We start from the raw sequence: 26,693 nt of genomic DNA on the forward strand, positions 1-26,693 counted from the left end.
AAAGACAATTCGGGTTGCTTTTTTTGAATCGTATCTCACTGTTATGAATTTTGATTTATTTTGATTTCCTTTCTTTTCGATCACCCTCCTCATCTCAAACTTTTCTTTATGTTGCTTGTTCTAATAAATAATGATAACATGGAGTTGAGACACAACATTTAGTTAAGTTACCGTATTCCATAGAAGCCCTACCAAATCGTCAACTTTGAGCTCAATTATCTGGGTTCCTTTAAAAGATATCAGAAATTTGTCGACTGATAAAATATTGATGATATCATGATAAGTAATTTATTCGTTGACGAAATGTTAATATCACGCATAGGAATTTAGATACCGTAAAACCTGTATCAGAAGGGCCAGCCCTTCTTATTTTCCAAGATACTTTCAGAGGGCCCTTCAATTAGAGGGGCTTTTCTATTCTTCCAGTCATTTTTTCCGGAATTTATCATCAAAAAGGCAGTGATATATCTTCCAAAATTCATGAAAATCTATCAATTTCACCAAAATTGAGCAGTTTTTTTAATCAAAAAAGTAGTCTTCCAACCAATTTCTATTAAAGATGGGGGGACAGGAGATTTTACGGGGGATTTTTGGGGCCAGAGTATGCATTCTACCGTGACGGTGTACAACGCTTAATGTCACTCTGCGTACATCTGTCGTCCTCGCATTTATGTATGCAATCGAGGTGCCGCTCTCTCTTTGCCCGCGTAGCTCAGTCGGTAGCGGCGCCGCACCCCCCATCCTCGTCCTCACAAGTTCAACTCCTCGAGGGGCATATTTAGACGGAATATCGAGAACTTTATTTTTTTTCATGTCCCCCCACCTTTAAATTGTGGAATTTCAGAAAAATTTTTAACTGAAAACGCACCGACATATTTTGATTTCAAGACACATTTCGGAGGGGTCCTTTTTTGCAGAGGGCTCTTCTATTAAAGGGGTCCTTCTAATACAGGTTTTACGGTAATTAAGCTCAAACTTGACACTGCGTGTAGCCCTTTCAAGAAGCCTACCATAAACGTGAACTTTGAGCTCAATTATCTCGGTTCATAGGAAAGATACTAAAAATGTGTCAACTGATAAAAGATTGGTGATATTATGATAAACAAGTTATCAGTTGACACATTTTAAATATCTCTCACAGAAATCGAGATAATTGAGCTCAAAGTTGACGGTTTGGGTGGGTTTCTATCAGTGGAGATACGGAAGATTGGTGGAGATTACTGTCACTCATTGTGTTCTTCGAGAACGTGGACTAACAATGTGGACGTATGGAAAAGAAGTTCTCCTCGGGTTACCTACGGACAGCAAACATTGCTATGACACCCCCATGAGTTGTCCCATGCAAACACTCCTCGTGGGAAAGCGAGAACGCAGTGGAGAGGCTGAGAAAAAGAGAATCATCCATAACGGGGCCTTGCTCTGACTGTCTAGCCTTTCTGATGCCTCATGTGATATTTCACAGTTCTATTAAAAACCGATTTTGAGAATTTCGATTTTAACTTGTCAAAAGTGCATACCTATACCGTAAAACCTGTATTGGAAGAGAAGGGCCGGCCCTTTTATTGTTTCAAGATACTTTCAGAGGGCCCTTCTATTACAGGGGCCCTTTAATTAGAGGGGGGCCTTCTAATACAGATTTAGCTTCAGTATCATTAAACCTACAGCAACAGTAACGTTTTCAAACTTTTTTGACAACCTACCGTAAACTCTTTAATGGTAGCCCTCGCATACATGCACTTTGAGCTCAATTATCTCGGCTCATATGAGAGACATCAAAAATCTGTCAACATATAAAGTAAGGGTGATGATATGATAAACAATTTATCAGTTGACAGATTTTTGATATCTCTCATAGGAATCGAGATAATTTAACCTAAAGGGCACGTTAAGGGTTTACTAGAGCATTGGACCCACTTGAAACTTGTTTTAGAACAAGATTGCTTATGACAGACACATTTCAAATGTTTTAATCGAATAAAAAAGTAAATTTAAAAAAATTTATTATTCAAAAAAGGTCTTCTCGAATGAGAAAAAGCAATAATAATGAAATAATCTTATTGATTCTCGGTCTGAATCTGTTGGCGTTGGAGGTCTAGTTGGCGTTGGCGGTTGCGGTTGAAATAGTTCAAAACCGTTTTAAACTCCAACTGCAAATGCTCCGAAATCATCTGCATCGTCTCACGTGGCGGCTTTTCAGTGACTTCGAAAATCGCATTAAGGGCTTTCTTTTGAACCTCAGTGAACTTCATCGTGCGTCGTTTTGGCTTTGAGAGACGCATACTGAAAATAGAAAAAATTAGAAAAAGGAAAATCATTAAAAAGTATGAAACTGACCTAGCCTTTTTCTTCGGAAGCACGCAGTTCACGATTTCCATTCTTTCCTTTTCTGGTAATTGGATCCAGTTATGTAGACGAATATATGTCATACGTCCCAAACTTGAAACATTCTCCCACGGCATGGGGGCTCTCAGAATCCGCGGAAGATAGTAATGACTTAGATTCGCTACTTTTTTTGCGAAAACCTTCTGCGTGATTTTTCTTGCTTTCATCTCTCTAGAAATTGAGTCGCAGAGCGACTTGGTGTTTAACACGACGCCGTCTTCAAGAGGGGCCATCAGAAGGCGTGCGTAATGATCGAACTGGGAATCAGAGGATGAGGAGGGATCGTTTTGGGTTTCTGGAAAATTTAAAAAGGTATTTTCTGAAGAGATCTACAGTACTGCACTATTTTTCAAACAAAATTTTTGCAATGAGCTACTCGGTTGAACAGAATAGTTATATTTCCCTTTTAAAAAAAAGTAAAACTTACGATTTCGTCAGATCATCTTGGGAGCAGAAGACGAGGATGGATTATGTCGAGTCTCTGGAAAATTAGAAAAATCAGAAGGTTTTGAAAGATTTTCTAGCCAATGACCTGTTTTTTCCAGGTGCTAACGATCGAGCGATACCTGGGGCAAAAGCTTGGTAACTATTATAAAAGAAGACGTCAGAACTTCTCGGAAAATAGTCAAAAAAGCTTCAAATTTTAATAGGACTTTGTCTAAGAGATTTATGACGAAATTATATCATAGTTGTTTGCTTCTGGCAGATCTGTTTCGGATGACAGGCTCAACTTCTTCAAGTAACTTTTATGCTGGCACGGGGGTGGTCTGCCGGAAAATCGTCCCATTCCGCGGAGAGAATATTTTAGAGAGCACCCAAAAGCATGTGAAAACAAACTTGAGCACATGCTCAAAAAGTTCCACTCACGGAATTCCCAATCGGATTGTGATCTGACTTGAGACAAGCCATCCTCTTTTAGAATTAATTTGAAACATTTCTTTTTTGGCACTTCCTGCTGAACATGTTTTTCCATGTGAGCAGATTCTACATCTTTTTGGATAGTCTAATATTAAAATTCTTCAGGCACCATTTTCCCAATAAGTAGTATTCCTAGTACATTTTCTTGCCCAACTATAGATCCGCCAAAAATAGGAAAAAATCAAATAAGGTGTACAAAAAGTCGTGCCATCTTCGTAAAAATTGAGAAAGGAACATGAAACTTTGCACATCTACTAATGAAAAGACGGGGGAAATATGAAGTTAAGTAATGCACGAAAAGTGCGTCAGTGCGCATCCTCTTGTATCAAACTTTGGTAACCAAACTTTTGCCCCACCGTGTAGCTTTGAAATAATAAAAAAACTTACGATTTCGAAGAATCAAATTCTGTTGTTTTTGTTTTTTTTTCTTTTTCTTTTTCAATCTTTTCTCTATGAAATATTTACTATTGAAAAATTCATATTTTAAAAACATGGCGTTTAATGCCTGTGAAAAATTTTGCTGGCGATTCACGCCGCTTTGAAAACTGGCACTGGCGGCCAGTGCAAAAATTAAAAGCGGCGTGTGGCGCCAGAAAACGCCGTTTTGGCCAGCCTAGTTTTTTCAGAACACTCATTTGGGATTGGGGGGACGCGGACTGTAGTTCAAATGTATATGTAATAAGGGGTCAATTCTTCTTTCCGGACGCTGTTCTCCTTCTTACATGTAGAACGATGACATCAGCAGAACTAACACAGCGTACATAAAACGTTGCACATTAAAACATCCTTTTACACGCGCTGAAAGTCTTTTGGAGCAGTCTGTGGAGCATCGGCATCGGTCACAGCGTTTTTTCGTTGAACGCACATCTCATTGTAATCCTTCTCACACTGTTCCTCCAACGATGGCATTGTTGGCCGCTTGTGCGTAGACTGGAAAAAATTTTTTAGATATAATTGATAGTTCAATTGACACAAAAATTGGAGGAAGGGGTCATGAAAACGACCCGGGGTCAATTTGAACGTTTTTGACATTTTTATATAAAAATTGACCCGGGGTCGATTTCCGAAATTCGAGATGAAAGCGGTCATGAAAACGACCCGCAGGTCGAAGGGAAACCGAAACTTTTCTCACCTCATCCGGCTCATCCAAACGTGTTCTGTGGAGCATCGGCATCGGTCACACCGGCATTGAGTGGAAGCGTATGAGCGTCTTTTGGTGAAAGCGGACTGGTGTTTGTAGATGACATGGCTTCGTGAGCTGATCTCGACTGAAAAAATTCACATTCATATTTTTTAATAATTTGACCCGGGGTCGATTTCCGAAATTCGAGATGATAATTGGTTACCATCATAAAATCGACCCCGGGTCGATTGCGGAAAGTCCAAAAGGGGTCGATTTTGAAAATTCAAAAGGGGTCAAATTTGGGAATGGGAAAAAAATGAGAATGATTGCTATGGGAGCCAGTTTAGGCCACGAATATGAATTTCTCGAGGTTATGGTAGTTGGGTCTCGAAGCGAGTTCGATCGAGCAAAATTGCTCGATCCTCCAAAATCGACCCCGGGTCGATTGCGGAAAGTCCAAAAGGGGTCGATTTTGAAAATTCAAAAGGGGTCAAATTTGGGAATGGGAAAAAAATGAGAATGATTGCTATGGGAGCCAGTTTAGGCCACGAATATGAATTTCTCGAGGTTATGGTAGTTGGGTCTCGAAGCGAGTTCGATCGAGCAAAATTGCTCGATCCTCCAAAATCGACCCCGGGTCGATTGCGGAAAGTCCAAAAGGGGTCGATTTTGAAAATTCAAAAGGGGTCAAATTTGGGAATGGGAAAAAAATGAGAATGATTGCTATGGGAGCCAGTTTAGGCCACGAATATGAATTTCTCGAGGTTACGGTAGTTGGGTCTCGAAGCGAGTTCGATCGAGCAAAATTGCTCGATCCTCCAAAATCGACCCCGGGTCGATTTCGAAAAGTCAAAAGGGGTCGATTGCGAAAAGTCAAAAGTTGTCAAATTTGGGAATGGGGAAAAAATGAAGCGAGTTGCTCGATCGAAGCGAGTTCGATCGAGCAAAATTGCTCGATCCTCCAAAACCGACCCCGGGTCGATTTCGAAAAGTCGAAAGTTGTCAAATTTGGGAATGGGGAAAAAATGAGAAAGATTGCTATGGGAGCCAGTTTAGGCCACGAATACGGTCTCCAATGAGATCATCGAAAAATTTGAACTTAATTTCTGGAAAAAATTCTAAATTACTGAGTGACAGCAAAGATTTCAAAATTTTCGAACAAGAAAGATCACAAAAATCGATTATTCATGGCGAATTTAAAGCAGAATGAGGAAAAATTGAGCTCAATTGAATGAAAATCCAGCGAAAATCTAAAAGAAGAGAGAAAACGCGCTTCAATGAGAACAGCGAAAAAATTGAACTCTAAATTTCTCGAAAAATTCTAAATTACTGAGTGTCGGCTAAGATTTCAAAATTTTCGAACAAGAAACAGCACAAAAATCGATTATTCATGGCGAATTTGAAGCAAAATGAGGGAAAATTCAGCGAAAATCGAGCGAAAATTTAACGAAAATCTAGAAGAAAAGAAAAAACGCGCTCCAATGAGATCATCGAAAAATTTGAACTTAATTTCTGGAAAAAATTCTAAATTACTGAGTGACAGGGCAAAGATTTCAAAATTTTCGAACAAGAAACAGCACAAAAATCGATTATTCATGGCGAATTTAAAGCAAAATGAGGAAAAATAGAGCTCAATTGAATGAAAATCTAGCGAAAATCTAAAAGAAGAGAGAAAAAGCGCTTCAATGAGAACAGCGAAAAAATTGACCTCTAAATTTACTGAGTTCCAGAAACAGCACAAAAATCGATTATTCATGGCGAATTTGAAGCAAAATGATGGAAAATTTTCGAATCGATCGAGCGAAATTGCTCGATCCTCCCAAATTGACCCGGGGTCGATTTCGAAAAGTCAAAAGGGGTCGATGTCGAAAATTCAAAAGGGGTCGATTTTGAAAATTCAAAAGGGGTCAAATTTGGGAATGGGGGAAAAATGAGAATGATTGCTATGGGAGCCAGTTTAGGCCACGAATACGAATTTCTCGAGGTTACGGTAGTTGGGTCTCGAAGCGAGTTCGATCGAGCAAAATTGCTCGATCCTCCAAAATCGACCCGGGGTCGATTTCGAAAAGTCAAAAGGGGTGGATTTCGAATAGTCAAAAGGGGTCAACTTGATAAAAACTTAATAAAGTGGTTGGTACCTTATCCTCTCGCTCCGCGTTGAAGTCCACACTTGGTCTTCTCACTACATCCAACTTAATCTCCAAGTCCTCAGAGTTGACCCATGTCATCATGAACGGCACGGCAAACTGAATGATATCGTCAACATTTACTTTATTATTTGTTTCCAGTTTGATAAGCCGAAAGGAACTCATGTCCAAGACCTAAAAAAAAATCATTTTCGTTGATGCTATCGAGTTTTTTATTACATATTCAATATCAACACCATCCATGGAGACAGCTGATAAAATTATGGTGGCTTTGACTGGAGATTTTTCAACGCGCAGTTGATGCCAACTATTGTCCTCCTTCTGCCTCAAAACGTTTCCTTCTTTGTCAAGTTGCGTAATCATCATTTGTTGTGTTTGATGGTGATGTTTGATGGTGAAGTTCTGAAACGACGCATGAATTAAACCCTGGGTCGTTTCACGAACAAACTCACCTGACATTGAGCAAACCACACCTCCAAATCTCTTTGTCTCAAATCACCTTCATGATTATAAAAAATTCGACTGATCGTAGAACCTTTTGCAATCAACTTGGACTTCACAACTGTTTCAATGATTCGTTCAATTTTCCCTAAGTCTGCACTCTCGAAATCGCCCACTCCACATTCGAATCTGATCTTGGGGGACGAATCACAGATGTTTCGTAGCTCATCGAACAACTCCTCATATCCCACATTCTAAACATTGAATTCAAGTAGTTTCATATAAACGTAGGGAAACTTCCGAACCTCGACATCCACTACTGATAGCTTTGAACTTGATTCTTCAGAAAACGAAACCAAAACTTTGTAACACTTTTGCACCTTATCTCCGGAACAATCTGTCATTTGATCGACAGAGTTGATTTTGCGTACAAAACAAGTTTTGCTTTTGACTGAACCGAAATGCTAAAATAATTAGGGTATGTACAGTTAGAATACACAAAAGCTTATTACATTTTCAACCAAAGATGATGCCGTCTTCGAAATCACCGAAATCATTGGACAGATTTCTTTATTCTCATGTTTGATGAATTTTCCAGCAATAGACAGTGATCGTGCTCGGTGCTTCCGAACCAATTGGAGTCTTTCTTTCTGTGGAAGCTCAACAATCTGCAACAGCTGAATATACTCCAACGAAAATTCAGTATATTACCTGCATGTTTGCCGTATTTGAAAGAGAAGAAACCGTCGGCTCGATATCAGTTTGGGAAAACAAAAGAACAAGTTTTCGTGGGTCAAACAATCCACATTCTGCAATAACGGTTTGTTATTTCTAAAGGAAAAAAGAACGAACTTGTTCCATTGAGCAGATACTGCTCGATTAGCTTTCTATGATCCGCATTTGCAAGCATTCCGTTTTTGATTAGCGGATTAAGAATACAAAAAAAAACGTGAGAACAACGTTCATGAGAAGCCATAGTATTACGAGACCCTGAAAATAATGGTAAAGAAACATCAGAAATTGAATGAAGCAACAAGTATTACAACTGCAAAACTTTACAATAACTGGATCCAATTACCAGAAAAGGAAAGAATGGAAATCGTGAACTGCGTGCTTCCGAAGAAAAAAGCTAGGTCAGTTTCATACTTTTTAATGATTTTCCTTTTTTTAATTTTTTCTATTTTCAGTATGCGTCTCTCAAAGCCAAAACGACGCACGACGAAGTTCACTGAGGTTCAAAAGAAAGCCCTTAATGCGATTTTCGAAGTCACTGAAAAGCCGTCACGTGAAACGATACAGATGATTTCGGAGCATTTGCAGTTGGAGTTTAAAACGGTTTTGAACTATTTCAACCGCAACCGCCAACGCCAACTAGACCTCCAACGCCAACAGATTCAGTTTCAAGTTGGTCCAATGCTCTAGTAAACCCTAAACGTGCCCTTTAGGTTAAATTATCTCGATTCCTATGAGAGATATCAAAAATCTGTCAACTGATAAATTGTTTATCATATCATCACCCTCACTTTATATGTTGACAGATTTTTGATGTCTCTCATATGAGCCGAGATAATTGAGCTCAAAGTGCATGTATGCGAGGGCTACCATTAAAGAGTTTACGGTAGGTTGTCAAAAAAGTTTGAAAACGTTACTGTTACTGTAGGTTTAATGATACTGAAGCTAAACCTGTATTAGAAGGGCTCCCTCTAATTAAAGGGCCCCTGTAATAGAAGGGCCCTCTGAAAGTATCTTGATTCTGAAATTCTGAAATTCTGAAATTCTGAAATTCTGAAATTCTGAAATTCTGAAATTCTGAAATTCTGAAATTTTCAGATTCTCAGATTTTGAAGTTCCGAAATTTTCAGATTCCGAAATACTGGAATTCCAAAGTTCTGAAATTCTAAGAATTCTGAGATTTTCAAGCTCTGAAATTCAGGAATTCAGAAACTCCCTCAAAAAAAATTGTACTCCCGAATCACAAGCGTTGTACCCCTAAATGAAATGGGTTGTACTCCAGAATCATTGATAGTTTGTACCCCCGAATCACCAATTTTGTACCCCTAAATCAGTTGTACCCCCTTGTACCCCCGAATCATTGTACAAAAATCGTTCGTTTGACCTCATCTGTTCATTCTCGTCCTCTTCATAGCTATTGATTTTTTTTGTTTTCTCCCGTATTTTCGACGTTCCCTCTCTGTCGGACGATATCCGTTTTTTTGCGTTTACAGTTTTTCAAACTACTTGAGGTCCGTTTGACCACACTCATTAGGTTGAATAGTGTTGACTAGATAATAACGTTTAAATTTGGACCTCCCTTCGATAAGCTAAGGTACATTGTTCTTGAAGTTTTGATTTGTGGTTTTAGATTCGTTGCAAGTTCGATTAGAATTTTGAACAGTACGAATTTTCGGATTTAGAGTTTCAGATTATAGTCGTGGATATGAGGAATTTTTCTTCCAGCATCTCATATGTAGGTTTTTTGGTGATAGGTTCCCTAGGTTTTATGATGTTTCAGGGTCCTAGTATCTTATTTAGAAGCAGATTATGGTCTTGCTGAACTTTTCCTCTTTATTACTATTAGACTTCATTTTCGATCCGACAACTTTTTTTCAATTTAATTTATTGCAGTTTCCCCAAAGGATCTTTTATTAATTGTTTCTCCAAACTTCCGAAGTCCTCTTTTCACAAATTTTCAGTTCATTTCCCTCATCTTCCCATTTTCAATCATCGACCCACCTGGTGGGTTTTATTGATCTTATTCCCACCTGTCAAATCTATTTTTGCAATAAATACAGTATCTGTTTCCCCGCGGCTATACAAACTGGTCATAGTCTTAATTCCCATTGAAATCTCGCCTCATTCAAAAGGGGACCCCTGGGGATCGTTGTTCTCCTATTGATTTTATTTACGGATTTTGGAACAACATGTTTTTTTGCCATTTTCCATACGGTTATCTTTTTTTTTCTACAGAAATCTCATCCTACATTCTTGTAATTTTTCAGAGCCATCATGGATACAACCGCTTCCATGCCTTCTATGATCTTCACTGCCTCATCAGAAGCTATCAGTGAACCAGTGGCCAAGAAGCAGAGATTTGAAGAAAACGAAACAACCAACGATCCACTGAATCTTCAAAACGAGAACTTTCTCCAGCAAATGCTCCAAAACTTCTTTCCACAATCTCTGAATCTTCCATTGATGGTCCCAGAAATGCAGACAACCCCTAACAAGACGGCCAATAGAAAGAACTACTGCGATATTTGCAAAAAACAGCTTTGCAATAAGTATTTCCTCCGAACTCATATGTTCAAAATGCATGGAATCGTTATTGATGCTCCGCTCACTCCAAAATCCACTAATAAGCGATTGATCGATCCGACAGGAGATTTTGAATCACAACAAGCTACTCAAAAGTGCTCCGAGTGTGGATATCGTTCTCGAAGTGTAGAGAATCTTCTGATGCATTCAATTCGTCATGACAAAATGAATTCGATGGGAGCGGAGGATGCAGAAGAGTTTATGAAAATCATTGCTAGTCATGTGGAGCAAGCTACTGCAGAGAGTATTGATTCCGAGAATCCGAATGATTCCGAGACGGTAAGACACATTGAAATGCTAATTAAGGCTTCCATTCGGTCCTACCGCCGACCCGGCCGACCGACAACCGGCCAAGCTGACGGACAGATTGGTCGGGGCGCCGACCGGATCCGTGAAAACACTCTCTGGCATGTTAACGCGCAAATTCACGAGTTCGGTCAGCTCGGTCGGCGGTCACCGATTTTCGACCTACCGAAATAAAAGCCTTAACCCTAATTGCTACTTTAATCTGTTTTGTTTCTAGAGTGGAAGTGTCTCTCCTGCGGAAACCCATGTCGTCTCCTCTGTTGATCCGATTCCAAAAGAAGCTGAGCAACTGGAGCAAACTGTTCTTGTCCAATGCTCCGATGGTTAATTACATTTTTCTCTGAAGATTCCTCCAATGATAAAGAATCACTTTCAGACCAACTCCCTGCTGAATTCGTCATCAAAATCCCAGTTTTCTCGATGATTGCGGAAGCACGGAAAATTGAATTTGAGCTCATTCCGCTGACAACTACAGAAATTTGAATTGGCTTCATGCTCCTGATATTTTCTTATCATTTGCTACAATGATGTCTTTATCATTTAATAAGTTTTATTTATCCAGGTCACTTGTCTTTTTTTTATCATTCTCTTTATGATTTTTTTGCCTATATGGTCCATCTCTCCTTCGTTGTAAAATAAATCGATTCTTACTGAATTGACTTTTCATAGATATTCTAACTTATTTCTCTAAAAGTTCTCAAAACTTTCTACACTAAAATTTTCAGGAATTCTGGACTAACTTGCTGCTCGAAACTCGGAGTGGAAAAGTTTCATAGCTATTTTTGTTTAGTTGTTCAGGCTTATATATTATCTAGAACGAGTAATGAAAGTTTAGAAATTTCAGAAAAGCGGGAATTTATGTTTTTACATGTATTCAAAGCTCAAATTTGATCTACTATCATTCTGGTACAAAATTAGGATCTGTGAGAGAGAAACGCCGGTGGCCGTGGCCGCAGGTTCCAATACAACTACCGTAACCTAAAAATATTTTCAAATTTCCGAATATATTATCTCGATTTTCGTTCGTTTTCAGTCGGTTTTTTCAGCTTTATTTCAGACTTTTTTTGAGGAAAATAACAGAAACTCTAGTAAAACCAGTGAAAATATTTTTAGGTTACTGTAGTTGTCGTTGTGGGACCTTCGGCCACGACCACCGGTGTTTCTGGTATACATACAGCTTCGATTTTTGAAGGTGAATAATACTTTTTATTGAAAACTTCAGATAATTTTTGTTCTTAAACTTTGACCCAAAATGTAGAAAAACATCCAAGTTTTATTTTCTAGCTCAATGATTTTAAGCTTCCCGAATTACCTTTTCTTCCTCATTAGTCCCCCAAAAATAGAAAAAAAGGAAGCTACACACACACAAATTTTCGTGAGTTTTTCATCTTTTAGTTTTTCTCATTCCTCGCTCCAATACACTTTTCAGAGAAGGTTGGGTGAGTAGTTGAATTAGTGAATTTCAGTCATTCTTCATTTTTCAGAATTGAAAAAAAATGAATGTTGATTTTTCGACACCTACCTGGCTAATATTCTATCTAGAGTTTATGGGTACTATTTCATTTTTTCTGAATCTTGGAACCATTTATTTGATAATTTGGAAAAGTGAAAAAATCGACAATTTCAGACATTTCCTACTGCTTTTTCAGGTTTTTTCCCAAATGTTTTTTGAAAATATTCAAAAATAATTTTCAGGTTCTCTGCACTCATTCAGATCTGGAATTCAATTTTCTCATGCAACCAGTTCCATTATCTCCTCTGTTAGCTGGTTACTGTAATGGATTTCTAGCATCTAAAATTTGGGCAAGTTATCTGATTGTGAGAGATAAAAAAACAACATTTTGAAAATTCAATCCAAAAATTTCAGTCTTTCTTAACTTCCTCATTTATTGTTCAAATCGAATGTTTGGTTTTTTGTTTTATTCGAAAGCATCAAACGATTGCAAAACTAACATTTCGACATGTTATCACAGATATTTGGTATATTTTTGGAACAAGTTTCGCAGTTTCTACACCAATCGCAATTGGTTTTTTGTTTAGTCAGGCTGGAATGAGGAGAGAGGATCAGATGGATTATGTTCGGGAGGTAGGCTGGAATTTTTTGAAGTTCTAAAAATGAAATGAAAGTGTTCTAGAATTTTTAAAATCGTGATTGTTATTCCTATCCATGAAACTTACCATTAAAGCCAAAAACTGTTTAAAGGCGCATTATAGAACCAGAATCAAAATTCTAGTCTTGTGCCGTCCGTGCGCATTTAAAATGTTCAGATTTTTCAAAAATGGGATTTTTCTGTTTTTGAGAAATCCAGAAACTTTAAAAGCGCATGGTCCTATTTTTTTAACTTGAATTTTCTAGGCCAGCAAGGTTTATGGCCTAGAAATGGCATTACATTGTGTTTTCTAGCCAATTTACCATGGTGGCCTAGAAATCTCAACTTGCAAAGGTTAGGCCATCAGGCTAAGATTGTCTAGTGAACTCCTAGCGTAATATCATGCTTGTGCTAAGCTATGAACAATGGTGGCCTAGAAAACTCAACTTGCGAAAGTTAGGTTACAATGTTAAAATGGCCTAGAAAACATACCAGGTGAGTATCAGGTCATAACAGGTCATTTAACGTGATGGCCTAGGAACCCCAACTTGCTAAAGTTAGACCACCACGTCAGAATAACCTGAAAAACCCGACAGGGCCATATTATGCCATTTTTAGGCAAAAAAAAGGTGGCCTAGAAAATCCAGCTTGCAAAAGTTAGGCTAAAATGTCAAAATTAGAAATTAAACCAGATGATTATCAGGTCATTTCTGGGTTAATAATCATGGTGGCCTAGAAAATGATAAAAATTTTATAAATTTAAACTGCACGTTATTTTATATTTCCTGCAAATAGAAATTTCCTTATCATTCTTATATAAATAAATGAAGTTGCGTCTCTTTCTCTGTTTGTCCGCTCATGTTGAAAAAGTTGAAATAAAATATAAATTTACGTGACATTAAAAAAAGAGTGAGTCGCGAAACGACGAAAAAAAGAGAAAGGCCAATTTGCGCCGAAGGCGCACCAGCCAGCTGTTTGAAGCGCCGGAGGCGCGGCAAACAGGCTGGTATAGAAAACGCTGGAAGAGTTTGTTGGTCCCCGTGTCACGTTGTCTTGTTTTGAAAAGCTTGGAAAATAGTATAGGTTTATGTGACTCTTAAAAAAACGTGAGAAACGGAGCGACAAACCAGAAAAAACTAGATTAAATCGCGCCGAAGACGCCCCAGCTAGCTGATTGAAGCGCCGGAGGCGCGGGAAGCAGATGGCTGGTCAAAATACAGCTTAAGATTATCTTCTTTAATTCCAGAATCTTCCGGAATACATCTCCGGGTTTTCATCTCTCCAAAACTTTGTGGTCTATTCCGTAAACTATCGCCTTATCACAATGCTCGCCCTAACCTTCACAGGAGGTCTTCTCTGTGGAATCATCTTCATACTACTCACATTGGACATGCTCAAAATGCTCAAAGACATTCAACGAAAAGTATCAGCAACCAGTTTTCGCAGATATCATATCGCTGTTATCAGTCTTTTGGCTCAGTTCAGCACCTCATTTTTGTTATCAGTTCCACTTTTTATCTTCCTGGTTCTCGCTGCTTCCCAAATCGAAAATTCAAATTGGGCTGCAAAAGTTCTGGTGGCTGTCATGCCATTATATTCTCCAGTTAACGCGTTGGTTCTGGTTTTCACAACTCCACCGTACAGAAATTTTGTGATGAGGTGAGTTGAATTTTGAATTTTTGAAAATATTTTCTAATTTAGGAAACATACAATATCCCGTCGAGCTTCTCGTACAATGTATCCTGGTCCAAATTCATTGACAAGACTCAAAAGTTTATTTTCTTTAAATTGAAAAGTTAATTCATTGTCCTTGTTGCCATATCTGTATGCATTACACTTTTAGGATGAATCTCAATTACTTTTTTAAAAAGAAAAATCCAGAAAATTGAAGATTTTCTGAAATTCAAAAAATAAAAACTTGGATTACTGTAGAAACAAAACAAATCTCACCCGAATAAAACATCTCTAAATTGAGAAGTTGTCATTGTTAGAACGATAGCATTTACAATTGGGTGGAGGGCTCCGATTAGTAAAGTGATTTCGACAAAAACTGAAACAAATAGACAATTTGGACGAATTGCCGTCAAACCCGTTATAGAAGAGCACCCACACTGTCAAGTTTGAGCCCATATATCTCGATTCATGTGATAGATATGTAATATGTGTCAACTGATAAAATGTTTGTGACATTATGATAAGAAATTTATCAGTGGGCGACTTTTTGATATCGCGAACAGGAACTGAGATAAATTGGCTCGAAGTTCATAGTTAGGGGGGGGGGCCTTCTATTACGGGCTTCGAATTTCTGAACTTAACATCATCTGATCATTTTGAACTTTGAGAAAATTTCTCAACTTTGTTTTTGTGCTCAGAAATTGTCATGACACATCATAAAATTACAGCTTATGACTAGTATTTAAGTTCAAATTCTAAATTACATACCTTGTGCTCTTTCGAAAGTAAACAGCGTGAATAACACAAAACCAGACAGCGGAACCAATAACAATCCAGACGTTGCAAATTGAACTAACAAACTTTTCACAGCATTTTGGTACTTTTTAAAACTAGTCGCCGAAACTTTCTTCTGTAAAGTTTTGAGCATTCTAAAGATGTCCATTGTGATCAAAGTGAAAGCTGCTCCACAGACCAATGCTCCTAAACAAGCTCCTCCTGCTAGAAATAAGCTCCAAATGTTGAATTCATAGATTGCGAAATTTGAAAGTGTAGAAAACTGGTTTATGAATTCTGGACACTTTGATACTATATGAGCCATTTGGTCCTCTCTTTTCATTCCGGATTGCACAAAAACTATAAAAGCACCAATTGGAGAAATTATGAAAAGTACGATTCCGACGAAGTAGTAGTCGTCGGATACAACATTATAATTTATAACTCGTCCAATGTTTTGATGTTTTATCGCAAAACAAAATACAAGGCATTCAACTTGAAATATCATTGAAGAGAGTTGAAGACCCTGTGTGAAGAAATTAATAATGTACAACAATTACTGTAAAACCGGCATCAGAAGGGTTCCTCTAATAGAAGAACCTCTCTATTGGGTTTCCATTTGGGAGGCGATTCACCCGCCCGTGCCCACCCGGGGGCTCACCCCCGCGATTATTTACGTGAGGAAAATGTTGTCTTTTTTGCTCTTTTTTGATTTAAGAAACTCAATTTTTCTTGGAAAATACGTGAATATCATTAAAAATTATTGAAAAAATTCACACGCACATAATCGCGGGGGGTCACGGGGGGCCGCGGGTGGGAGCCCCCCCCCCCCCGGCGGGTGGCGGGCACTTCTTTCCACCCGCCCAAAGTGGCACTTCTTTCCACCCGCCCAAATGGAAACCATACCCTCTAATAGGTGTCGGTTCTAAAAACTGTTGCTTTAAACTAAAATCTTCCTCATCTTTTAGTGAAAAAATTCCGGAAGTTACAAAACTTCTCAGAAACTTGTTTTTTCCTCAAAACCTTTTCAGTAAATTAATAGATTTTAATGAATTTTGAACAAGAACATTTTGAGCAAGCACCAAATTTTCAGACTAAAACTTTTGGAAAAATGCCCTCAAAAACAAAAGTGCACCTCTAATTGAAGGGCTCCAATGGTACCTTGCAACAACAAAAGACCCTACTAGTACAAGTTTTACCGTATTACAGGACTTTGCCGGAATTCCATAAGAAAAAAGTACTTTAGAAAATTCAGCATTTCTGAACTACTGCTTTTTTCTCAACCTTGGAACTTCAAAACTTGAATTTTGAAGTTTCCGAAATTTCGAATTTCACTGAAAAAAAAACATTTTAATTAGATGGAAAATTAATTTTTAAAACTCTTAAAAATTTTGAAAAAGAATGGAATTGAAAAAACGCAAAGTCAGCGGTCAATGCATTCCTATGATCTAATTTTGTGGTTTTTTGAATTTTCATAAGTTTCATACAAAAACTAACTATCAAATAATGGCTCCAAATTCCCAGATATTTCGCCAAAAACCCTTCACAATACCCAGCAAGAATCGGAAACAATGGCATTGGTTGAGAAAAAATAGTGTATTGCAAAACGGAATTGGCACTGGAGATCTGAAAAAACCGTCATCTTTGATCCCATACATATATCTCATTTTCTGTGAAAGACATCAAAAAGTGATTAACTGGTAAATTAGTTATCATGATATCAGCAATATTTTTTTAATTGGCGACTTTTTGATATCTTTCAAAGGAACCGAGGTAAATTGGATCAAACTTGATAGATCGAAATGTCTGAAAAAGTGTTTCACCTGAAAAAGTAAATTATAAAATCGATATCGACCTTCCTTTTGACTCTTGGTCAAAATTAAATAAACTGTGATGGAACTGAATAAAAATGAAATTATTCCAATTGTATAAAAGCTAATAATTATCCATGAAGCTGGTTGAAAATCTATTTTCATGATTTTTTGAAAAAAAATCTGTTAAGAAATATTTATATAAGGTCCAGAACTAGTTTCAGAAAACAGGTGGAAGTGGCAGAAGTTTCGATTCCTAATTTGATTTTTTAGGTTCATACGTATATGGACAACATGTAATTTCTATGAAATTACATATAATTTTTATTCTTTTTCCATCAATTCATTCGAAAATTTTCAGTTCTACCATCCGAGAGTTTAAGTCGAAATTGAGGCTGAAAATTCAAAATTTCTAATTTGTTTTTTCAATTTTCTCACTATGTTAACAGAGTTGATGCGATTTGTGGCGGATGTTCTGAAATTTTATGAGAAAAAAAAGTTTCAGACAAAAAATTTCAGCGGACCTTGAGAACACTTTTCGAAATTGAGGAGTGGTCCAAATTAGAATTGGAGTGTTTATTATGTGATTCAGGGCGCACATGGATATGATTATTTGACAATAAGCTGAAATTTCAGATGTTAAAATTTTTATCAATATCTGGAATCCATCTCTAAATTTTAGTAAGTCTCCGAAGTTCTCCGAAGTTAGGAATCTGAGAACGGGAGAATCTCTCGGTAAATGTGGGCAACTTTGGGGCAGAAGTTGGGTGAATTGGACTGCAGGCAGACTTTGATCTGAAGCTGGGCAGAAGTTGGGCAAAAGTCCAACTGCGCGCAGAGGGGCAAATGCTGGGCAAACGCTGGGCAGAAGCTCAGAACGTTGCGGTGATGCAACATTTTTTAACGGTTATGAGTTTTATACATATTTTCCATACGTTTTCTATGAATTTTCTTGCGATTATATCTGAATTTTTTCAAATACTGTTAGTTTCTTATCCTTTTTTTCAGTTTTCAACGATAGAACAGTAGGATGAGTTTCATCGATGAGTGGAATCGTGTCAACCTAACAAAAAGCGAGAAGCCATTGGTGAGCTAGAAAATGATGAGATTCGTTATGTTTCATTTTGAGAGAGGAGAAAAATTTTCTCCAAAAATAGATATTTTTCAGGCAACTTCTTCGCACTTATCATTTTGACAAAAAAAAATGGGATTCTTGTCAATTGCAAGGTGAGATTACTAATATTCTTTACATCAAATCTAAAATTCAACTTTTTGCAGAAGAGATCGGAGTGTTCATCATATTTGACGTGGGAAGAGTACAAATCGAAACTCGGAGATAAAGACCCAGATGACTAGGAGACAACGTCTGGAGATCTTATTAAAAACACTTCGTTTATCGTATTGTTTTTTCGGCTCCGGGACATTTCGCAAACGAACATTTGTATGTTCAGCATCTTTAAAATAAATGAAACGGTTTCTAAACAAAAATTGAGAGCTCGGAAATAGGTTATGTTTTTCAAAAAATGGCAGTTTTCCAGGGTTTATTGTTTGTCTATGCCGTAATGCTTGAGCAATCTTTCTAGTTTATATGGAAATTCAAGAACCGGCAAGTGTGATTATAGAAAGAAATTTCAGATTGCGTGACTCCTTCCTCACAAAACAACTCCTAAAACATGACTACCCATAACCCAATGTTTTCTTTGAAATTTATGTGGTCCGAAAATTTGCGTGATTCTATGAACACAGATACAGTTTTCCATTGTTTTATATATGTTCCTAAATTAACACAAGCGTATCTTCCTTTTATGCTAATCAGCTGAGTCAAATGTCTACTGAGCAAGGTACAGTATCACGCGGAAGATAGCGACCAAAATGAATTGAAATGCAAGTTTTTGTTTCGGTTGGTGAAAAAATCATGATGTTTTCGATAGTTAAATAAGTGATGCATTTGAGAATAATACTAAAACACTCAAAATTTTCAGAACAGCTACTAACGAAAAACTTCACATTCAGTGTAAGTTGGCCAAAAACGGATGAGACAAAATTATGACTACAGATACAACCAAGTTTCTCATGTTAGTAAGACTATATTGAGTTGTATTTGCTATATTTTGTAGTTTCCTCACATTTTAATATCTAGATCTAAAGTTATATTGGATTGTTTCAAGTGGCTTTATAATTATGTCCACTTTTTTGTGTCATTTTTTCGATTTTTTCGAAATTCCCAAAATAAAGAAACGATAGCGATATCAAATGATATTCGCTAATTGACATTCCAAAATAGTATTAATGACAACCATATGCTGTTCAATCAATTTTCCCAGTTTTCGAAAAAACTCGAAAATTAAAGTGGCTTTATATATATGTCCAGCAGTGTATGTTGCCATAAATCCTACGCAATATCCAGAAATTATTGGAAATAGTCCAACTGGTTGAGTGAAAATTGTGTACTGTAGGATGGTGTTCGCACTGGACAGCTGAAACGAAATTCATATTCCAAAAACCTGTATTAGAAGGGCCCCCAAACCGTCAACTTTGAGCCTATGCATCTCATTTCCTGTAAAATATATCAAAAATGTGTCAACGGATAACATTTTGGTGATATCATAATGAATAATTTATCAGTTGCCAGGTTTTTGATATCTCTCACGGGAACCGAGATGAAATAGGTCAAAAATTTTCGAGATTTTTTTTTCCAATTTTTGGAACTCACCTGAAGAAGCAACATATGACGAGTGAATCTTGCATCTTTATAAGTCCTATATGAAATTAAGAGAATTGTAACAACTGTGAACACAAAAGAAATGAAGCCAACGATATAGAAGAATATCACTAGCCAGAACGGAGTGGTAAAATTCACAGACATATCTGACTGACACAAGGTCACAGCTAACAAGTAAATGCTATTGAAACCTATCCTAGTCAGAACAGGTGAATTTTTAAAAACTAATCTTTGAATTCATACGATCAATAAGAAATTGAGAAAAAAAACAAAAGGTTAATATCGCAAAGAGACTCTGACCAAAATGTTTTATTGCATCAAAATGTTTGAAATATTGAATTAATCATGTGACTGGTTAAAAATCTACTTCTGTGAGTTTATGAGAAAAAAAAACAGAAAAAAGTATTTAGACAGTATCGAGAACTAGTTTCAGTATCCTGATGAATGTAGGTGGAAAGAGAAAAATAGTCGGAAATATTGATTTTGAGGTTTATACAGCAACGGACCAACTGTGAAATTAGTACATATGATTTTCATTTATCCAGTTTTCAAAATATTTCTCAATTCATTCGAAACATTTCATTTCTACCATCCGAGAATTTTAGTTTGGGTCGGAAGTGTTGCTGAAAATTCGAAAAATTAAAAAAAAATTTATAAAACTTACTAACCATGTTTACGGCGTTGATACGATTTGCGGTGTATGGCATGAAATTTAAAGGTGGGGGGACAGGAGATTTTTCGTAGTTTTTTTGTAGCTAGAGTATGCATTCTGGCGTCACGGTTGTACAACGCTTAATGTCACTCTGCGTACAGCTGTCGTCCTCGCCTTTATGTATGCAATCGGGCGTGCGCTTTCTCTTTGCCCGCGTGGCTCAGTCGGTAGCGGCGCCGCACCCTCAATCCTCGCCTTCGCAACTTCAACTCCTCGAGGGGCATCTTTGAACGGAATTTCGAGAACATTATTTTTTCATGTCCCCCCACCTTTAAAAGAAAAAAATTCAGACGCAAATTTCAGCGAACCTCTAATCCGTTATTCCTGAACAACGCCACCAAAAGGTGTCGAATGGGGACGAGGATCTGAGTTCCCGCGCAATGAAGAACCTAGGCCACGGCGGCAAGCCAACTTTTAGTTTCGTGGTTGAGAGTTTGATTGGGCCTGAACATTTTTGAAACTAAATTTTTGGGCATTATTAGGGCACTTACCAAGTTGACAGCAAAAACTCGAAACCCTCTTCTGGCTAGCTTTCTGGAAATTTTTTGTCATTCTTAAAAAATTAGTGATGAAAAACCAATACCTAAAAATATACTCGCGATATAAAGAAGTAGTCATTGTCACGACTACAGCATTAACTATCGGATGAAGAGCTCCAATGGCCAGTGTGACTTCGACGAATACTGAAAGAAAAATTGGTCAAACTTGGACAACAAATTTAGGCAAAATGTCCAAGTGTTCTCCAATTGAGTGAGAAAATTTAGTGCCGGACATTAAAATTGTCGGAATTTGGTTTTTTTCCGTGAAGATGGTCAATTTTGATGTCCTACAAAAGTATTTCAGAATTTTTCTTCTCTTTTCTCTCCGCTTCAAGAGAATATGTTTTTCTGTTTCATCACTCGAAAAAGGAATTTATGTTACATGTTTATTACTAAATAGGTTTTACGTGGAATAATAAGGTCGTGTAAAGGATACAGACACATACAACCGAGTGTGGCAACTCACACACACTCGGGAAGGAATCAAGAAATATTACAATAAAATCAATAATTTGATTTCGGGGAGAAAACGGTATAGGAGATCGGGAGAAAATGTTTGGGAGATCAAAAGAAAATTGAGATTTGATAGAACATGATAATCTATGAGGAGTTAGTATAACACAACAAACAGCTAGTAAAACAATTTAAACCTATAAATATTGCAGGATTATTAATCTTCGTCGTCCTCGTCGTCGAACTCTGCCTGAGACTGTAGACATCCTTGAGCTGTTGGAACATCAGTGAGATACCGCTGAAGTCCTGCCGCCGATCTCCATCTTCCTCTGCATTGAATTTCCTCCATTGAATGCCCGATTCTCCTCATGTGGTTGGCTCCTCCTCTTCTGAAGCAGTGATGAGTCGCTCCCGACTTCCCGATCGCTGCCAGCATCTTTGTCGAGAGCGTCGAAATGGCTTGTTTCGAGAGCTTCTCCGAGCCGTCCAGATGCGAAAAAACGTATGGGCACCCTTTGGTCCGGAGTCTCCATCGGCACATCAAGATGTCCGCATCACTGCCTGGCTCGTAGTTGAAGAACGACGATCTTCCGAGTCTCAACTGATCATTCTTTGCCTTCTCTACATGCACCTCAATCATCCCGTCCTTCTGTGTTACTCCTGCCCACTTGATCTCAGCTGCTTCCGATGCTCTTAGCATGACATTGAACGATAGAATTGCCAGCAGCACATCTCGATTCCTCTCCGGACTATCTTCTTTCATTGCCAACAATGTGATCTTCTGCACATCCTCCATAGTCACTTTCACTACTTCTTTCTTTAGCAGGCTTTCCTCTCTTCTTTTTGACTTGATGATGTCTGACACAAAAGACGCTCCAATGGCTGAAATGCCTTCATTTGCTGTTTGATAAGCAGCCGAGATCTTCGCCAAAGCACTACTCTCGATTTGCTTAGCTCTGCCCAACAAGTATAACAGAAATGACGACTCGTTCATTGGAAGCTTCTTCTGAGAAATCCACTAATTTCTCTTGTCGTTCTCTGCCTTGTAAGCGGCAGCCGTGGACGTAGCTTTGGCTTCAAACGGAATCATCTTGAGTCTCTCGATGTGGTGTCCGAACTCTTCACCTGCCTTCTGCTTGAGTTCCTCGAAGAACTGTCTTTTGGCTCCTTTTGAAAATTATAGTTAATCTCTTTTCCCTCTCATTTCTCTATTTTTCTCTTTTTCTCTTTTCCCCCGGGTGGGTGGGCTGGGTGACTCGTTAAAACACGTAGAATGATTTCGTAATTCTCCACTTTAATTGAATGTGTTGTCTAGTTATTCGTGTATCTGTGTTTTGTGTGATTGTATTGTATTCCTCTTTTTTCTCTTTTTTCACGACGGAAGGTCGTAATAAATAAATAAATAAATAAATTTGAGTTTCATGCCCGTTCGGGCATGTTCGTTTCGAGACCCGCGGCGCCCAGAAAGTGTGTGCGCCTTTAATCTCGCGCGTCCTTTTTCTCCGCTCTTCAACGAAAAACATAATATTCTCTTTTCTCTCCGCTTCAAGAGAATATGTTTTTCTGTTTCATCACTCGAAAAAGGAATTTATGTTACATGTTTATTACTAAATAGGTTTTACCTGGAATAATAAGGTAGAAAAATTACAAAGCCTGGGGCTTATTAAGAGAAGTCAACTAGCGCCAAAATAAACTCAGATCTACAGTATTTGAAATTTGTGGCTTCGCAATGCCTAGAGCCGTCACCCGGAATGAAAATACTATCATTCTTCTCATAGATAATATAGTCCTTAATTTCTCTAATGAATCTTCGCGTTTTATCTACGAGGGACTGATAAGAAGCGTGACTTTGCCACAAGGGAGCTACCAAAACACCTCTTAGCCTTCTTTTCCTAGCAATTTTCAACAAGTGCGGTAACAGCACTGGAGGTGGCACCCACCAAGCACATCCCATCCTCTCTGCCCTCTCGATGTGGTCGAAGACGTTGACGCCAGACGTTCCGAACTCGGGATATCTAGATAAATATAGCTCTGTCTTTCTGTTATTCGCATCAGCGAACCAATCAACTTTTATCTCTCCCCACAATCTCTGCGCCTGTCTGAAAACTTTGTCTGCCACTCCCCAGTCACCAAAATCAAAATTTCTGCTCGCTTCGTCCGCGTCCACGTTCTGTTCTCTTGGAATCAACAAAAATTGGGTTTCTCACTCAAATCTTCCCACACTTTTTCAGCTAACTTATGCAACTCTGGCTTCATAGAACCTCTTCTCAACACACTCACAGCGGCCTGACTGTCCACAAGTACTTGTATATTTCCATTAACCTTCCCAACTAGCTCCTCTGCTGCTCTCTTCACTGCCGTCAGTTCTCTCCAAGCGCTAGACTGTCCTTCAAAGTCGCTATCGCCTAATTCCGACATTTTCCTCAAAACATCATCTTTCTCATTCTTAAGCACCGCTCCTATTCCTCGCGTCGAAGCATCAGTGTACAAAAATAAATCAAATTCCGGCTCAATTTCCACTATACTTCTCTTCAATAATTCTGTGCCTCGTTCTCTCCAAAACTCAATTTCTCTTTCCTCACCTGGAGTTTTCTTCTTCTTCACTGTTGCCGGCTCACTCTTCTTCCTCTGACTCTCTCCAACCGTCTGCATGATCGACCGTGCTCTGCCAACAACAACGTCTCCTGCAACAAGCTCAAATGATGCCAGGCATCCCAAAAACTTCATACGGTCCAGGACCGTTGGAGCCACGCTCCTCCTCAGCTCATCAAGAGCAACCTGCCACTTGGCCATTCTCTTCTCGGTTCCACGAACCTCTCTCGCGACCAGGTCGCACTTATAACCGAGCCACGTAAACTTTGCGTCTGGCACCCAGAACGACTTCTCTTCTGCCACGCACACTCCGACACTGTTCAAATCCTCTCTCACCTTCCTCACTGCCCTCGCGACCTCTCTCTCCGTCTTGCCCACAATTAATCCATCATCAAGATATAGAAAGATTTTTATCCCCTCTTCCCGCCATTTTAGAACTAAAACTTTGAAGATTTTAGTAAACAGCCAAGGAGCTGTCGACAAAGCGAAAGGTAAACCTCTAAACGAAAAATAAGGAGCAGTAAGGGGATTTGTCAGTGTAAAGCTCAAAAGATCTTGAGATTCTTTGTGAATTTTAATATGATGATAGCCTGATTTAAAATCAAATGTGGCCGCATAGCGCGCGTCTTCTAGAAATGGCCAGGCAGTCTTGAGGTTTTCTAGCTTAAACCGAGGAGGAACGAGGCTCTCGTTCAACTCACTCAAATCGAGAATCATTCTCTTTTTCTTACCTTGCTCTACAACATGCAGCGGAGACACACATCGTGGTTGGTGGTCCGATCGCATCAAAACGCCCTCTGCCTCCAGCCTCTCAATTTCTGCAACCAAAAATTCTTTGTGCCGTATCACTGACGGTCTCAAGCCCTGAGGCTCTGGTAGCACTACATTTGGGTTTAATTGAATCTTAAAACCATCTTCAATCACACTTAGTATCCATTCTACGTCACAGATTTTCTCCCAAAAATCAATAGCTGCCGACAGTCTGTCCGGAAAACTCATACATTCTTTGTTCACATTCTGTGGCATAGTGGCCATACTGGGAGCACTTGAAGCACTTGACTCCTCCTTTTCCACCTCTGCCTCCACCGAATCCCTGGCCTCCGTATTGCCGAGCACTTCCCTGGCCTCGGAAAGTGCTCTCATGTCGAAACCACAGTTGTCTCTGCGCATACTGCTCTGCCCTACGTCTTTTGCTTTCTCCGTGGAATCCTCCGCTTCTGTTTCCGTTATTGCCGGCAAGATTAGAGAGGAGAAGAATTGAAGTCATGTCAGATTGCGTCGTCGAGCTTTCAGAATCGACTCCAGTGATGGCCTTCAAGGCGTCTAACTTATCCTTCGTCTGCAGAAGACTTGGATCGGAATCCAGAAGCAGCAGCTCTCCGTTTCTTGCCTTCAGTAAGTCTTGAACTTCCTTAACTGCCTCCTCCAACTCTCCGTTGGCTGCCGCCTGCGTCAAAATATTTCGGATTTTGAAATTGAAATCCAAGTTCTTCTGAATGCCTTTAGATGACACTTTCGGTGGCTTCTCCTCCTCTGCCTCTTTTTTTCCTTTTTTCCTTTCCTTTTTCTTTTTTCACATTTCCGACTTCCTTCACCATCTCTGCCATCTTCCCCAAAAGATCATCGCCGAGTTTCTTCAAATCCTCAGTACCGATTGGATCCGCCATTTCTGAACAAACACGACCTCGTTAAAACAGAAGTAGAATGATTTCGAAATTCGAGTTTCATGCCCGTTCGGGCATGTTCGCTTCGAGACCCGCGGCGCCCAGAAAGTGTGTGCGCCTTTAATCTCGCGCGTCCTTTTTCTCCGCTCTTCAACGAAAAACATAATATTTATTTTAAATGGCCTCTCCTTTCAGTACCATCTGTAGCTTGTTCTCCAATTTTTTGGTTAGGGATGGCATATCGCATGGAGTTTGATGAAAAATTGTCAGTTACAGAAATTTCAAAGTTTTCCACTGGAAAAGTCAAAAAAGACTTGCCGTATTTTCTCTAATTGTACACAGAAGCCCACCCAAACCGTCGACTTTGAGCTTAATTATCTGGATTCCTGTGAAATATATCAAAAATTTGTCATCTGATAAACTATTCATCATAATATCACCAATAATTTATCAGTTGACAATTTTTTGATATCTTTCATAGGAATTGAGATGATTGAGCTCAAATTTCATCATTCGGCTGGATTTCTATCAGAGAAAATTCGATATTTTTGCATTAACTCGAAAAAAAAGCTTTTTTTTTGGAGAAGCCAAAAAACATTGTTTTCTATACCTTGCGTATTCTCCCATCCAGTTAATACCACTACCACAAAGGCTACCAATGGAAGAAGTAATAATGCAGACGTGGCAAATTGAAATAAAAGACTTGTCACCGCTGACTGATACATTTGATAATTCGATGCTGAAACAGTGCGTTGCAGATTTTTCAACATTCGGAATATATCGATAGTTATAATTATGAATGCAGATCCGCAGACTATAGATCCTCCACAGGCACCAATGGCTAGGAATAAACACCAATAATTAAATTCATAAATTGCGAAATTTTTCAAATTCAAAAATTCTTGATAATACTCTGGGTAGTGATTGCTCACAAATTCCACTTGATTTTCCCTTTCCATTCCAGCTTGACAGAACACAAAGTATATGATAAGTGGGGTAATTATGAATAGAAAAACTCCAAACCAATAGA

At 38.5% G+C, this 26,693-nt stretch overlaps 7 protein-coding genes across 7 annotated transcripts; 2 read left to right on the plus strand and 5 right to left on the minus strand.

Moving 5' to 3' along the window:
* Nucleotides 1-2,054: 2,054 nt before the first annotated feature.
* CBG19500 lies at nucleotides 2,055-2,615 on the minus strand (the record flags this gene model as incomplete). The annotated part of the gene is made up of 2 exons (XM_002646775.2): nucleotides 2,055-2,280; nucleotides 2,335-2,615. 2 exons carry the CDS (start codon nucleotides 2,613-2,615, stop codon nucleotides 2,055-2,057), a joined length of 507 nt encoding a protein of 168 aa, XP_002646821.2.
* Nucleotides 2,616-4,442: 1,827 nt separating this feature from the next.
* CBG19498 lies at nucleotides 4,443-7,987 on the minus strand (the record flags this gene model as incomplete). The annotated part of the gene is made up of 8 exons (XM_002646774.2): nucleotides 4,443-4,568; nucleotides 6,562-6,744; nucleotides 6,790-6,972; nucleotides 7,023-7,265; nucleotides 7,317-7,475; nucleotides 7,524-7,679; nucleotides 7,723-7,820; nucleotides 7,864-7,987. 8 exons carry the CDS (start codon nucleotides 7,985-7,987, stop codon nucleotides 4,443-4,445), a joined length of 1,272 nt encoding a protein of 423 aa, XP_002646820.2.
* A 116-nt stretch (nucleotides 7,988-8,103) lies between these two features.
* CBG19497 lies at nucleotides 8,104-8,433 on the plus strand (the record flags this gene model as incomplete). The annotated part of the gene is made up of 2 exons (XM_002646773.2): nucleotides 8,104-8,144; nucleotides 8,199-8,433. 2 exons carry the CDS (start codon nucleotides 8,104-8,106, stop codon nucleotides 8,431-8,433), a joined length of 276 nt encoding a protein of 91 aa, XP_002646819.2.
* A 1,584-nt stretch (nucleotides 8,434-10,017) lies between these two features.
* On the plus strand, nucleotides 10,018-18,337 carry CBG19496 (the record flags this gene model as incomplete). Its single annotated transcript, XM_002646772.1, has 7 exons — nucleotides 10,018-10,605; nucleotides 10,850-10,955; nucleotides 12,328-12,392; nucleotides 13,969-14,381; nucleotides 17,664-17,716; nucleotides 18,150-18,208; nucleotides 18,260-18,337. The coding sequence occupies 7 exons, from the start codon at nucleotides 10,018-10,020 to the stop codon at nucleotides 18,335-18,337; spliced, it is 1,362 nt and encodes a 453-aa protein (XP_002646818.1).
* On the minus strand, nucleotides 14,669-16,748 carry CBG26168 (the record flags this gene model as incomplete). The annotated part of the gene is made up of 3 exons (XM_045242851.1): nucleotides 14,669-14,772; nucleotides 15,165-15,696; nucleotides 16,668-16,748. 3 exons carry the CDS (start codon nucleotides 16,746-16,748, stop codon nucleotides 14,669-14,671), a joined length of 717 nt encoding a protein of 238 aa, XP_045100243.1.
* Nucleotides 18,338-21,624: 3,287 nt separating the features above from the next.
* On the minus strand, nucleotides 21,625-22,401 carry CBG19495 (the record flags this gene model as incomplete). Its single annotated transcript, XM_002646771.1, has 1 exon — nucleotides 21,625-22,401. One exon carries the CDS (start codon nucleotides 22,399-22,401, stop codon nucleotides 21,625-21,627), a length of 777 nt encoding a protein of 258 aa, XP_002646817.1.
* A 669-nt stretch (nucleotides 22,402-23,070) lies between these two features.
* Nucleotides 23,071-25,666, minus strand: CBG19494 (the record flags this gene model as incomplete). The annotated part of the gene is made up of 4 exons (XM_002646770.1): nucleotides 23,071-23,584; nucleotides 23,629-24,436; nucleotides 25,014-25,491; nucleotides 25,577-25,666. The coding sequence occupies 4 exons, from the start codon at nucleotides 25,664-25,666 to the stop codon at nucleotides 23,071-23,073; spliced, it is 1,890 nt and encodes a 629-aa protein (XP_002646816.1).
* Between the last annotated feature and the right edge of the window lie 1,027 nt (nucleotides 25,667-26,693).

This window comes from Caenorhabditis briggsae (genome assembly GCF_000004555.2).
Source record: "Caenorhabditis briggsae complete genome, chrII, whole genome shotgun sequence".
NCBI lineage: Eukaryota > Metazoa > Nematoda > Chromadorea > Rhabditida > Rhabditidae > Caenorhabditis > Caenorhabditis briggsae.